The following is a 15931-nucleotide window of genomic DNA, read 5'->3' on the forward strand; positions in this document are numbered from 1 at the left end:
CCTTTTTGCTCAAAAAAGTGAGCAAGAACGTATGATAAGAAGTGCCATTTATTGGTGTCATACGCCTTCCGAATGTCCAATACTTATGTCTCAAGACTCGAGCCCAAAGTGCTTGAACAAATCTATGTCACAACGGCCCTCACAATACTTATCTCTCAAGACTCGAGCCCAAAGTGCATTGGGTTCCGCCAAAATCTCTAGCCAAGCTTCGAGAGGAAAGCGACATTAGTTTGTCTCATCGATCGAATACCAAGTCCCCCTTCCAATTTAGGCTTGGAAACGGTTTCCCATGCTACCAAGTGAACCTTGCGTTTTCTCTCCCCCAAATAAAGCCCCTTGTTTTTCTATCGATGTCATCACAAATCCCTCTTGGGATCCTGGTTGTCTGCATAGCATAAGTAGGTATAGAAGATAAGCAAGCCTATGCTAGAACTGTATGGCCGGCCATGGACAGGTCTTCCAGCGCCAGCCAGCATTCAATTTATCATTCAAACGATCAACTAGAAATTGAAAATTAGCTTTTGTAACCCTTCCATTGATCGTCGGGACTCCAAGATAATGACCAAAATCCGATGTACTCTCCATACCAAGTTCAGCACAGATTTGATCACGCACATCCAGATTTGTATTCGGAGAAAAATAAATTCTCGTTGTCCACATTGACCTTACTTCCTGATGCCGCAGAAAATATATTCAAACACCCATTCATGATCCTTGCTTGATCAACACTAGCTTCACAAAAAAGAATAAGATCGTCCGCAAAAGCTAGGTTAGTAATAGGGGGACCTCCTCTACTAGCTCTCACTGGCCTCTAATCTCCCAACCTGTGCTCTAGATCAATGAGGTGTGCTAGTCTTTCCATGCAAATAACATAGACATACGGAGATAAAGGATCTCCTTGTCGAATTCCACGGGAAAGAGAGAAACTTTCCATAGGTTCACCATTCCATACGATACTGAGTCTGGCCGAGGTGATGCATGTCATAACAATCTCAATCATCAATTGAGGAATACCCAACTCCATTAGCGACTCCTTGATAAAGCTCCATTGGAGTCTATCATACGCCTTTTCGAAGTCTATCTTCACCGCCATGTAACCAACATGATAGGCGTGTCGCGCACCTAACAAAAATAATACCTAACTAGACCTCCTAATTATGTAGTAGGGTAAGTCAGGGTCGATCCCACACAGAGAAGGTTATTTAACAATCAACTTTTACCAATGACAAAGCTAAATAAGAGATAAAATGATGGATTAAATAGCTACGACTACTCAAATATCAAATACGAATCAAATAATAATAAAAAGATCTAGAATTATGTATCACCACTAGTATAATCAATACAAGACAAATTCTTACCCCAATCAATCAATTATATGTTCACAAGGAAAGTAATCCTTAGATAATACCAAAGGTCTCTCTCAAGTTATCAATGGCTTCCCTATTCACAATCAAGCCTATATCACTACTACATTTTTTATCTAATCCAACGGCAAATTTCGTTGTATTAGGTGTTAAAAACCGTTGTATTATACCTAATTCAACGCCTGTATACCGTTACATCAGCTGGCGTTGTATTAGGCCTAATACAACACCTTATTGCATCTAATACAACGATTGCCAATATGCCGTTGGATTAGGTACATGCCGTTGTATTAGCTTGATACCTAATCCAACGGCATTTTGGCTGCCATTGTATTAGATGAATATGCAACAAAATCATGATTTATAGACCTAATCCAACGGCAAGGCTAATGCAACGGTATTTTCCACCTACTACAATAGTATTTGTCACCTAATACAACGGTATATGTCACTAATACAACGGTATATGTCACATAATACAACGGTATATTTTCACCTAATGCAACGGTTGTACATGAAATATACTACGTATTATATTTTTTTGAGGGAATACATATATATTTTGTTAGTTAGTTTAAATTTAAAAGGTAACAATAAATATAAAATATATCAATATATATATGTAACAATAAACGAAGTATATATAATATGTACGTTACATTACAAAATATTGTTTCCATATATATGTTACACTACCGATACTAACTAATAATAAATAATAAAAGTTTACTAATTAAAAATCATCCAAAATACAAATCCTAATATTCACAAGCTCGAACTAAATAAAAATTAGTCACTGACGTGTACGCTCCATTTGTTGGATGATAATATATAATCATTGTACTTCATTCATCTCCATTTAGCTCGTCATGCACCTACATGTAAAAATAAAAGAAATATATATATTGGGTGGCACTCTATGTTGAGTTCTATTAGGACTAATGATTGTAAAATTAAAATATCGTGTGATATAGAAGCACAAGCAAGCAGCAACAGCACAAGTAGGCAACAACAGCAGAAGCAGAAGCAAGGGGAAGACAGTTGGGTAGCAAGTAGTGAAGGGGGAAAGGCAGCAACATCTAGCAAGGGGGGAAAAGACATTATGGCAGCAGGCAGGGGAGGGGGAAATAAAGGCAGTAGCAACCAGCAACTTAAAATAATGCATTAGACAACTTTCTGCACGGACTTGTAGCAGAACGAGCATCGGAGACTCGACTATAGTTCATGGGTGAACTATACATGGGATCAGTAAACCTGATCAGGGGTTCTGCAGTACCTGCAGAGGTAGGATAGTATGCATAAGAGCTATTTGGGTGCCCAAATTTTGTGATTACACTAATTTGAGTGTCTGAAACAGAGGATTTCTTGATACTCTTCGAAGCTCGAGAATTTGACTTTGTTGATCTTCCCTTCCCCATGTCCTTAAGCTTGTAGAACCAAGCATTCGGCATCATATCAGATAATCTGAATCTATACTTACCCATCTTACAAAAATAACTCCTAAATTCTTCTCTACCTATTTTTTTTTTTGTGTGACTATATCTTAGTGTTTCTCCTCTGTCATATGAATTCTTACTTCATCTTTACTATTTCTTAGTGGAACCCTTAGTTTTCCATTAAACATTTACGCGTTTGTAATATGCATCTCCATTTTATTTACATGGATAATGTGGTGTTTATACTAATTTTGGTTCTTGCCTATTCGTTGTCAACCATCTGCTGTAGTTTGTTAGTGTTGCAAAAAGGTTATTTCTTTACCAATGACTCTATGAGAGACACTTTTTTACAGTCTTAATTGTGTGATTAATCTGTTATTTTTTTTATTGCTGTGCTTCCACTTCACTGATTTGTTGTTTAGGCTATTTTCAATTTTCATTAAGACTACTTTGACCTGTTGTCCTACTTAGACAAGTTAATATCACCCAGCAAGATTATAGCATAGTCTGCTTAGTTTGCTTAGTATCTGTGACGAGGTCCAATAAGAATTGTAACACTAAATTCTGCCACAAGTGTTTTTGTCTTGAATTTTCCAGGGCTTGGGATCCTTGACAATGTTTAGTTTATGCTTGTTGGTTCCTTGACAACTATTTATATTAATTCCTACATGAATAGATGATATTGGAACAATTCAACAACTAATGTCATTTTGACTCATATTTGGAGTATCAGATGACCAGATTAAATGATCCTAGAGCAACAACAATATACTAGTTATTTGATTGGCTTATCATCCCAATTAAAAGTAACCCAGTCTACCCTCAGATATTAGCACACAAAAGCAGGAGAAAATATTAGTTCTACCTGATTACATGCTGCAGCTGATTTGGAAGATTGGCCACTATGGTTACCGGTTCGATTTGGTGCACAGGATGCATCATTCGGAGTCGATTGCAGCAGAACATCAGGAATCACAATATTAATCCCAGGGTTAGCCTCGCGAAGTTGAGCCAAAACTGCAGTGGTAACACTTGATACGAATTCCTATGGGAATATGAAATCGGGCTTATTCGCTTTCTTCTTCAAATCTGTCTTTTTCACACCCGATCCATACAGATGCACACGACTTTTGTGTTTAGCAGTAGGAATCACTTCGTAGTAAGGGTCGTTGTAGTTATTACCATCTTCATGTTCGGAAGACTCCAGAGCATCCATTTTGGCCTATTAGGTAAATACAATAATTTATTAGCAATTATCGAATAAAATACACACAAATACAAATTATATCTAAGATGCTAACTCACAATGTTCTCCTTTGATTTTTCACAACTAGTTTTGTATGTCCTTCCAGAACTTCTTTTTCTCGATTCCTTATAAACCTTTGCTTGGGAAGGCTTTTGCTTATCCGGATCTTGTTGCCGCTATAAATGTTAAATAAAAAGGGTAAAGCCTCATATATATAGGACAAGTGATGAATATGAAATTGATCATGTAATTGTCTATAATTAGATAAAAATATTTACCAATTCATGGCGTAAAAAGGCAAATGACTTACGACCCAAAGTGTGCATATCATCTAACATTAGACGATTGTCTTTGTTGTTGTGACTGATTTTCTATAAAATATTACAATCGAACAATAATTCAATTAAATATATATATATATGTGATTAAAATATAATAGATTAAAATCCATTTATACAATACCTTAGCCTCATCGGTATTCCAATATAGCAAAAGATCTCTAAACTGAAGATTTGAAATTGTATCAGGCTTATTTTTCCACCTTAAAGCGTCATTATCATATGCATAGAAGTGTTTTTTCTTGATCTGGCATTTATGATACCTCCAACAGTTGTTCACAGCATCCATCACCCAACTTATTCCACCATCAGGAACCATATACTTTTCCTGCACAAATTCTTAAGTTAATACATTAGTAACGTGTGGAGGTCTAAGTATGAGGAAAGTAGAATAAAGTAATGCAAAAAGATAATATCACTACATACTTGGACGTAATTCCATATCTTGTCAAGTGTGGGTAGGCTTGGGAAGTTAAAGTAGTTAAGCGGAGCCAGTTCGGAATCCCTTGCCATGGTTCCCAAAAAAAACTTGTACTCCTGGACAATCTCCTTTGTAGGTCCAACTGGCTGACCCAATGAGTTCAAAACAATCACTTGACGCTCTTCTGTTGTACGCGCATGAACCTTACGTAGCATTGTTGGACCTCGATGATTTTTCCTTTTAGAAGATGATTCATTTTCTGTTTCTGTATGCAATAATACATGAAAAACCGTTTGCAATAATATAGGAAAAACTAGATTAGTAATATGAAATCAGAAGTCACTGGCACTGTTATCCATTCAATCCTACTGTAAGATTTTATGATTGTTTCTGCTACTTTTCAGCCCCATTAACTCATTTGGAGTATAAAATTCGAACTTTACAGCCACTTTAACTTATCAGAACTTTACAGCCAATTTATTCGTATTAATTATAAAAAACAAGCCAGGCCAAAACCCAAAATTTTATTTTACGTAGTATTTTTTTCTGAAACGGCTACTGTATTGAATACAGTATGAGTATTGAAGTGTTGTATAAATTTCAGCAAAAATGACAGATATTGAAAACCATACCTTCCATTCCGTACTGTGCTACATCTTGCTGGTCAAATTCTTGATCGCCTTCATGATCAATATCAATAACATCAGCATGCTCATTCAGCCCATCATCATTCTCATTCAGCCCATCATCATCATCGATCTCATATATGGCATCATTATCGTTATTCGCATTCAATGCATCATTTTCATTGCGCTGTCATGGAATTATGCAAAGAACGATTACTTTCATCAAGCACTTCATTGTGTTCTTTTTGCCGTTTTCGAAACTCAAGGTATGCTGACATTGAACCAGGAGAACAGAATGCTCTTTTTTTGCCTTTATTTTTTGACCCAACTTGCTGCTGTTGCTGCTTCCTTTGGATGCCATGATCCTGAACTTGCTTGGCCAAATCAACAGAGTTATTGTCGCAAAAGTCATCAACATGCTGCCTTTTTTGGCTATTCATCTCCACTATAGCCGTTTTACGTGTGCGAATTAAATGTAGTTTCTTTGAGACCTAAAAAACATAAGCCAAAAAGTAATTACATAGCATACTTCAATAATGATAGTAATCCTGAATTAAAACTGGATCATAATGTAGCATGTTTACTAGTTAAAAAAAATACTTGCTGTGATATGTAACGAAAAGGTCTCATAGATTTTCTTGTTAGACAATTACTGAAGTACTCCAAAAAAATAACTGATACTACATTTTTTCAGCTGAACATAATCAGAATCTACAGGCAGCTAGATTATTTCCGTCAGTACCAACAAAGAGTGAGTGCCTTAATCGGAGAAGCCGGAGCTCAACAACTAGTAAACCGAGCTCTGGTGCTGATCACCCTTGGTGGCAATGATTTCGTTAACAACTACTACTTGGTGCCTTTCACAGTCAGATCTACCCAGTTCACACTCCCTGCTCATGTTGATTATCTCATACAAGAGTATAGCAGGATTCTTGAGGTGAAAACTAATCTTATTTAATTTTTATCTTATATAAACTAGTGTAACACAATTTTATTTGTTACATTTACCTGCAAATTGTAGTACTATGCTGTCACATGAAAGCATAAGTGCTATAAATTAAAGCAAGATTACCAAATATATGCTTTTGTTAATGTCACAGACTTTGTTACCACAATGCCTTTTATGCATCCATATAGAACTTTTTGTTGTTTACATTTATGACTATATTATGATAGTATGTAGTTGCTTACCTTTCTTTTTCCAGACACAAGACTGTCATCTTCCATAGTTTTGCCCTCCTCTTCACCATCGTACTCTGACGTGGAGTCATTTTCTGTCTGCCTTGCACTTGGAGAAAGTAGGTCTTTTGTTTTTTGTTGAAGTATCTTGTTCGCTAAGGATCCCGATCCTTGGGCTTACATTCTTTCTGCATTGAACTTTAATCTTTGAAGCCTTTGTAACTCATAATCTGTGACCTGACTTTGGGAAGCAGAAACTTTTGTTTTATTCCCCTTCATCTACAAAAACAATAAATGAGAACACGTTTATTTTCCAAAAAAGATAATAAAATATGAAAAGTATTGCAATATAAAATAAGCTATCTTGAGAATGTAGTGAATTATTTAAAATAGTATGTCAATACCATCCGAAAGCTCTCTAGGAGGGATTTGAATAGCATAATGCCAACCATCACTATTAAGATTTTCAACATAAAACACTTGATGTGCTTGAGATGCCAATATAAATGGTTCTTCTTTGGAAATGGTCTTACACATATTAATCATAACAAGCTCATCATCATCCATTTCCGAGTGAAACCAAACACACTTAAATAAGACAACATAAAAGTAGCCATGGTAAGATATTTCAATGATTTCTATTATTGAACCATAATAATTAACATTTCCCTCAATAGTATTCTGATCTTTGGAACTCGTAAAGCTATGTGTCATGGCTGTTAGAGTGACTCCACTATTCTGAGTGACACAGTTTGCATCGCGCTTCATGGTATGGAACCTATAACCATTGACTGAGTACCCTGTGAACTTTTTAGCAATGTGAAAAGGCCCTTTTGATAACCATAAGATATGGTTAGGGATGAAGTCTTGACCCTCTTTAAGAATCAAATCAACTTTATCCCTAAACCAATCCACAAAATCCTTGCTGTGATCTTGAGCACTATTCCATTTCCTTTTTCTTCTAGCGCTTACACATATCTTGTGCTCACTATGAAATATAAAAAGATTATATATTATTATCATAAAACACATTAATAACCAAGAGAAAAAGAAAGAAAAAAACTACATTTTGGTTGGTAACCTAACATGATATATTTCTAAACTTCCTCACAATCACAATTGAACAAGACATAACGATGTGCTTGTGCCCATGTAATGCGATCAATTATGTGTTCACGTTTTTTTTTCTTTTGAGGTCCTTCCTTTCCCTTTTATTGGACGTCCTACCTTAGGAAAAAATGATTGCGATGTACTACAACCATTAACCTTAGGTATGGCCGTGCTTGATCGTTTCAAAAATCTAGCTACAAAGGCAATACATTATTTGGCTTGATATCCTTCTGCCATTGAGCCTTCTGGACGAGCTTTATCTCAAACATCTTGCTTCAGTCCATGAAGATACTTCTCAATTCCATACATACACCTTGAACTTACAGGCCCACCCAACTTAATTTAGCCCACCAAGTGTATAGGTAAATGTACCATTATATCAAAAAATGCAGGTGAAAAAATCCTCTCAAGTAAGCATAAAGTTTCAACTATCTCAGATTGCATTTTTCCAAGATGTTGAGGATTAACAGTTTTACTCCATATACTCAAATATCAAATACGAATCAAAAACGCAAAAACGCAAAAGTATATGGAATAATAAAAAGAATTTGCGTTTTTTGCTCCAATGACATCCAAAAGCGAGATCTTGGAAATTCCTCCGCACCATCTTCCAATTCTATTGGTTGAATTTCTGGCATCAGATTAAACTCTACCAAATCTCGACGAGCACTCACATGATCCTTGGTCTTTTGAGAAATGTCTAACAATGTCCCAATGACACTATCAAACACATTTTTCTCAATATCCATTACATCAAGATTATGACGATTAAGACAATGCTTCCAATATGGTAACTAAAAAAAAATGGGTATCTTTCTCCATGGATTCGGATCATCCTCAGCACGCCTTGGTTTCTTTTGCTTCTTTCCAAATTCATTTGGAAAATCCCGCAACATATTCTCAATATCAATTCCAGTCAATGGAGTAGGTTGCTGTCTTTCCTCAAGTTTCCCATCAAAATTCCTCTTATCACGACGCCAAGGGTGAAATGGATCCAAAAATTTACGATTTTCCCTATACACATTCTTACCACTATAAGGCAACTAATCAGAATCTGTTTCATAATGACACTCAGGGCATGCTAAGTATCCTTTTGTGCTCCACCCAGATAACATTGCGTAAGCGGGAATTTCACTCACAATAGTCATCAATGCTACATGCATGTCAAACCTCTGATTACTGGAAGCATCATAAGTTTCCAATCCAAACTCCCACAAATCCTTCAAGTCCTTCATTAGTGGCTGCAAATATATGTCAATGTCATTGCTTGGGGAAGAAGGACCCGGAATTAGTAATGCTAACATCAAAAACTCAGGCTTCATAATCATCCAAGGAGGCAAGTTATAATTGATCAACATAACTGGCCAGGTACTATAACAATGCTCATTGAGTTGAACGGGCTAAAGCCATCTGTGGCTAACCCTAGCCTCACATTGCGCGAATCATCGGCAAACTCTTTATATAAGGAATCAAATTCCTTCCAAGCTTGACCGTCAGCTGGATGATGTAAAAGATGATCACTTTCACGCCCATCGGCATGCCAAGTCATGTATCTCGCCGTCTCTTGACACATAAACAGTCATTGAAGCCTTTTCTTTATCGGAAAGTACCTAAGAATCTTTTGAGGAATCCTATAGGTCTTTCCATTATCATTTTGTATCTCATTCTCCTTGTCCTTTGATTTCCATCTTGGCGTTTTACAAACATGGCAGCTTGTTGCATTTTCATGCTCTTCCCAATGTATCATGCAATCATTTGGACATGCATCGATCTTTGTATAATCCAACCCCAACACTTTCAAAACACTTTTCGCTTCATTAAAAGTAGGCAACTTTGCATCAGGAAACACCTCCCTTATAAGCTCCAATATATCTCCAAATGCAGCATTGGTTAGCTTATGATCACACTTCAAAATAAAAAGGCGAATCATAAAGGAAAGTTTTGAATGATTTTGGAACCAGGATACAATTCTTCTTGGCCTTCTTCAACTAACCTCAAAAACTTTTTTGCCTCATCATTTGGCCCCTCTTTAAAAGCATCACGTGCATCATGCAACAACCCTACTATGTCATTGTCAGACTCATTTGGGTTTGACCCTTCATCCCTATCCAAAATAGTTTCTTCTCTTTGGATATTGATCCCTAAAACTGATAACTTATCCGTTCTTGGAACAAAACCATTACAAATTAGGTGATCTCTCACAACACCTTCATCACGCCAAAAACGATAATGACAAAGTGAACAAGGACAACATATTTGATTTCCTTGAGACTTAGTAGCAAAAGCCTTTTTGACATATTCGTCTACTCCCCGTTCATATTCATCACTCCATTTGGAAAACATCCACCAATTCTTAGTTCCACCATCCATTCTTTCGGGTTCGAATTCAGAGAGTTATTTTATCTAAGTCACAAAAACTAAAATGAAAAAAAAAAAAGTTAAATTAAAAGAATGACAAGCATATCACTCTATTTCAGTTTGTATTTCAGACAAACACATCAAGTAACCTTCACTACGGAGTATTATCACTTTACTATCATACATAAAAGAATTCTCCACAATCTCCACTGCGTGACTCTTTAGTGAGTGGTAACGACTTTGATCGTTTCCATATATACTTTCTCAAAACAAAAAAAAATGTGAACTAGTGGAATTTTAGCAAAGAATTTTCTAACTTCAATCCCTAGAAGAGGAAAATTAACAATAGACTTTGTTTATTGCAATTTATACAAACATTACCGCAAGACAAACGTTATTATTGGTCTTTACAATATGAAGCAAAATGTCATTGTAATTAAGAAATTGAAAAGGAGTTCATGGGCCACTTAATTGATGTATGATAATATGAGTACATATGTACTAATGACTTTTAAAGGATCTAATTTTTAGCATCTAGTAAACCAAAAGGGTTAGAATAAAGAGCTCAGCCCTATAACGGACACAAAAAACAGAAATGAAAGTGAGCTCTTGTTGTTACTGACTCAGGTGCTAGGGTCACTGTGTCAGACACGAGTACATGTCCAAATGTAACCTAAATATCTGCTGATTGGCCGTTTTGCACCAGACTGTAAGAATGATCTTTGGCTCAACAAGGAACAAGAAACAACAACATATGTCGGTATAGGAAAAAAATTGTGAGAACCCTAAATTCCTTCCTTTTTTGTGTTATACACCAAAATTAAGAGGCAACACAAATGGATGAAATTATACTAACTAATTACAAATGCAGTATAGGAATTCATAAGTTGATGATAACTGTCAGCAAAGAAGATCCAGATATAATTACTTCAAACACAGCGCAAAAAATTAGAAATGAAATGAAAAAACAGCAAGAAAACCTCACCTTCAATACAAGCTCTTCAAAACATTGCTGCACATTTACACGAGTTTTTGCGCTGCATTCAATAAATAAGCATCCATAATCTCTAGAAAAGTCGATTCCCTCTTTCTTTGTAACAACTCTCTCACTTTCCTAACAAGATAGCATAAAAGGTTGGTGATTCAATTTATACACAACATAACAACTCGACTTACGTATTAGCAACAACATACACTACAGTGACAAGGCAAGTGCAATTTCTTGAATAATTAGAATTGATCGACAACTCTTCATTTCTAACGACACCTATGCAGTTGTCTAATGTCCAAAAGTCACCTTTGTTCTAGTTTTGGTACAATGGAATAAGAACTTCCTTTCAAAATATGAAAATAAAGCATCCAGTTAAAAGGTTTGTACAAAAAAAGGCCAACATAAATTTGATAGAGAAACTAAAACAAGCAGGGAAAGAAACAAGGTGGAGGGAGGAAAAGACAAACATACGAACATATTAGTTTAAGAACTGTGGTGCCTTCAATTTTTTGGCTTTGACTAAACGTACATCAATACAAGTTCTCTCAAAATAGGTTCTTCAGAAATAGAAACACCAAAAAACGCAGCTCACTTGGGTCAAAGCAAAATTAACATTTAGTTCTACAGACTGGACTCGGGCTTAGTCAATCATCTTCCTATTTTACCCAGTCCTTTTTGTTGTGGAATATTTAATCAATGTCCCATTAAAAGAGTAGGCATTTATTAAATGAAGCTCTAGCACTGAGGCCCCCAAAAACATTAAAGAAGCATACTCTTGATGACAAAGTAAATCATTATAAATTAAACAACATTTCTTCAATTTAGGTTTACTCATTTTCTTTCTACTAGACAAGATGTTGAGATCTGGGAGCATTCAAAGGGACAAGAGATAAAACAGAACATAAAGAAAAAGCAGCAAGCAAAATGAGAGACACCAAGTACCTTATCAACTACTCATTTACGACTGCTTAGTATGAAATACTTCGCATAAATAGTCTATCAGCATACTAGAACAATTCAATGCAAAACAATACTGATATAACTTCACAAACACCAGAACAACTTCATATTTAAAAGGCTACAACAGTACTGCTAGAGATAAAGCAAAAGCTGCAATCACTCCATCATCTGCCGCATAGTAACTGCGTAATCTTAAATTCAGTATACGTAGGTTGATAGTTCTAATAAGTAGAAATCTTTCATTTTCAAAATAGCTAAACAACTTCTTTATCACCATTTATACAAAAAATCATAAGAACAGTCTATAGCAGAACAACCGATTTCAATTCAAAACCCGGCACTCAATAAACACGAAAAGGTTTGCAAAACCAGCAATCAATACATTATTATAGGAAAACCCAAATTCACATTCGGAACAACGATTGAATACATTAATATCAAATTCAAAGACTGGTGATAATAAATTGAAGAAAACAAAGAGGGAAAGATGAGATACTTTAATTGGCTTAAAGGTTGAGTACCATCGGAGTGAGATAGACTCCATTTTAGGAGTCCTTCCCAATTAACACAAACCCTAAACACAAAGACACTAGAGATTCGAGCAAATTGAGGTATACCTTAAAAGATCCGAGGAAATTTGTGACATGCAAGAGTCGAGCAATCAGCCACCACCATCGTTACCGCCAGCGCCTTCCTTCTCCACCACCGCCGCTACCGCCAGCGAATCGTGAATTGGGAAAAAAATGTGAATTTGTGAACATAGCTGGGCGAAATTAAATGTAAAGCAGAATGATTCGTGAAAGCAGAGCTAAAAATGATTCATGAAGGCAAAGCAAAAAATGAAAATTAGGGAAAAATATGGCCTGGGTATCGCGCGTAGGGAGGAATAATTGGGGAAAAATGAGGTGGGATTTAATCTGTTGTATTTGCCCACTTTTTGATATAATTAACATGTTGCCGTTAACGGTAATAGATGAGCCGTTGTATTAGCTTTGTCTTTACCGTTGCATTAGGTCAAAAATGTAGTAGTGAATAAAACTAGAGAGAAAACTAGGGTTCTAAACTAATGGCTAATGGGGTTATGAAATAATAAAGCCAAGGAGTATTTATAATAAATCTAGGAATTAAGATAGAATTAGGGATTTAATCCGCTAATAAGATGTTTTATTCGTCCAGGCATGGACTTGCTAGCATGAGACACGTTTGTGTCTCGCTGCTGCACGCGTAGCTCATCTTAAAACGGTTATAACGTGCTATCCAGAGCTTTGTTTGAGATGTGTGATATATCTTTGGAAAGCTCTTGAAGTCTAATTTCGAATGAAATTTGAATCACTCCAATATCATTTGTAGATAAAAGTTATGATCAAAATAGTGGACGGGACTCATATTCGTCAAGTCTTTCATCAACGCCTTTGCTTCTTTCTATCCTTATTTCCTCTCGAAGATTGAGATCCTTGAGCGAGATAGATTCATACTCCATGATTATTATACTCAAGATTAGCCAACCATAATCTTTGCAATTAAATCACCTGAAATTCATCAAAACACATAAACGGAGAGTAGTAGAGCATAACCTAAGCAAATAATGTAAAAATACACCTTAGACCTCCAAATCTATAAGCAATTAAGTGTAGATATGCACCTAAAATGTGTACAAATTAGGACTTATCAAACTCCTCCACACTTAACCTTTACTCGTCCTCGAGTAAAAAAAAACCAAAACTAACCTAGAAAGCAATAAATCCTAAACTCACTGTTGTAGGAATCACGATTGCATTTGGCATATGCAACAAGCCCTTAAAACCCCTAGGCTACCCTAGTGGACGAGTATGGTCTCGTGAAGGTTTTCAGAAGGCGTACCTACAAAGCCAAATCAAGAACTTACAAATCAATTTGTTCAACCAAGTGATTAGATTGAAAACCAAAAATCATTTTATTTCAAGACTCAATTTATGTATCATAAATCAAAGACATGGATGAAACAATAAATTGTAGCACCCTTCAATAACCAACCAATCTTACTGCTTCCTTTCCCCAAGTTTGAACCTTCCCCAAGGATGCTCAACCATATTAGCTCATACCTCCCTTCAATTTGATGACCTTCGTCAAGACTTGCACAAAATCTTACCCTCCACCGGTAGAAGGACCAAATTGCAAGGAAAATCAAGAGGACTTTTAAAGGGTAAGCTCAGGTGATAGGGTGAGAAAGATGTAAATTTGGGAATGTGGTGCTCAAAATCAATCCAATAGAACTCATACATAACATCCTTGAATGTAATATGCAAGGAATAAAGAAACATCAACCATGAGATTAATGAGATCAAACATCACATCGCCAACAATGAACGCATTACTCTTCCTTATCAACTCCATTAATTCAACATTAACATTCACCCTTCTGTATTTCTTCTTATTATTTTTCAATACTTGCTCCTTTTTTTTTTTTTTTATATCATATCTTTATTCACTTTTTCTTCTCTCTCTTTTTTTTTTTCATAACACCTTCCTTCAAATAACTCATCATACAAATCAACATGCCTTAGCAAAATACTTTTCTTATCCAAATAATGCATTACGAAACCGTAATCTTGTAACACAAGGGTAGTCAAGAAAGAAATAAGGCTCAAAGTGGCTATCAAGAAAGGGATGTAACATATTATAAAGAAAAATTCCTAAAGATGACTCTAAAAGCTCTAAATATCAAAAATATGCCTCGATCATATTTCCTAAACAATTTGGTAATCGATCTCAAGAAGCTAAAATGCAAGTCTCAATTGGGGCAATCAAGAAAGAAGACATTCGAATTGAGTCTTACGAGGTTTGTGGCCCTCCAATAGGTACTTATCGCACAAGAGGAAAGCAAAACCATCTTACCATAAACAATTGTCATTAAAAGGATTTATACTACTTATCGAATTACTCAAGTCAATGCCAATCAATTCATGAAAAAAATAGAAAATGTGTTGTTTCACATTTTGGAATGGAAAATCAAGATAATAATAAGACAACTATAAACTACTAAAGCAAACTCTAATATATACAATGAATAATACCCTCCCCCACACTTGAATCTTGCAATGTCCACATAGCAAAGGTTAAGCACAAAGATAAGTAGGAGAGAGGATACTCACAAACCCTCATTAAGGGGGAAGAGGAGGGTTTTGAAACCCTTGAGACTACAACCAAACACCAAAGTTAGTGAAAGTCTTCGATATAGAAGCCAATTGATCCTTGATTTCCTTTTGCTCAACTTTGATTTCATCAACAAACTTTTGCAATTTTGTAAGTGCTTGTTCAATCAACATTGAGAAACTCTAGCACCTTCAAGAGGAGATGATGAAACGCGTGGCTCAGGGAGCAATGAAACTTGGTCTCTCGATGAAGAATGAGTAAAGGACCAATTATTCATATCCTTTAAAGACATTGCTCGGGAGAGGGGAGTGCATCTTCGTCTTTATGAGTGTACTAAAGGGTGGTGCCATCTTTCTTTTTCAACCAACTAGAAGGAATTTCTACTGCATTGATCCCATCTACAAAGCCATCTCTTTTGAGTTCTTCATTTTATCCTAGATAAGTTGCAATGCGAGTGATAAACCCTCCTTGCACAATTTATAATTTATATTGAAATACTTATTATAATTTAAGATATTTTTTTAATGGGCTGGGCCGAGCTGAGTTTTAATCTGTTCGAGCTAAGCTTGATAAAAACTATTCGTGTTCGAACTATCTCAAACTTGAACGAGCTTTTAAAAATCTTGTTCGAGATGGGATCGTTAAGAATTTGGCTTGTTCAAGCTTTGTTCATGAACGTACTCGTTTACATTTTGGGTTTAATTTCGAGCTTGAACGGATTTAAATCGGGTTTGGTTAAATAAACGAGCCCTAATTTATCATTAAAA

At 35.8% G+C, this 15931-nt stretch overlaps 1 protein-coding gene across 2 annotated transcripts; it reads right to left on the reverse strand.

Moving 5' to 3' along the window:
* Positions 1–1999: 1999 nt before the first annotated feature.
* Positions 2000–12931, reverse strand: LOC110737709. Of its 2 annotated transcripts, none has more exons than XM_021918041.1 (10): positions 12650–12931; positions 11067–11190; positions 6626–6892; positions 5441–5925; positions 4814–5073; positions 4512–4715; positions 4328–4420; positions 4109–4225; positions 3669–4025; positions 2000–2242 (listed from the first exon to the last, which is right to left on the reverse strand). In XM_021918041.1, exons 4-9 carry the CDS (start codon positions 5445–5447, stop codon positions 3849–3851), a joined length of 858 nt encoding a protein of 285 aa, XP_021773733.1. In that variant the 5' UTR covers positions 5448–5925; positions 6626–6892; positions 11067–11190; positions 12650–12931; the 3' UTR covers positions 2000–2242; positions 3669–3848. The 2 variants fall into 2 exon arrangements, with proteins under 2 accessions (XP_021773733.1, XP_021773732.1); XM_021918040.1 differs by having other exon boundaries at positions 11067–11195.
* Positions 12932–15931: the final 3000 nt, after the last annotated feature.

The sequence above is a fragment of the Chenopodium quinoa genome, unplaced genomic scaffold (assembly GCF_001683475.1).
Source record: "Chenopodium quinoa cultivar QQ74 unplaced genomic scaffold, ASM168347v1, whole genome shotgun sequence".
NCBI classification, from domain to species: domain Eukaryota; kingdom Viridiplantae; phylum Streptophyta; class Magnoliopsida; order Caryophyllales; family Amaranthaceae; genus Chenopodium; species Chenopodium quinoa.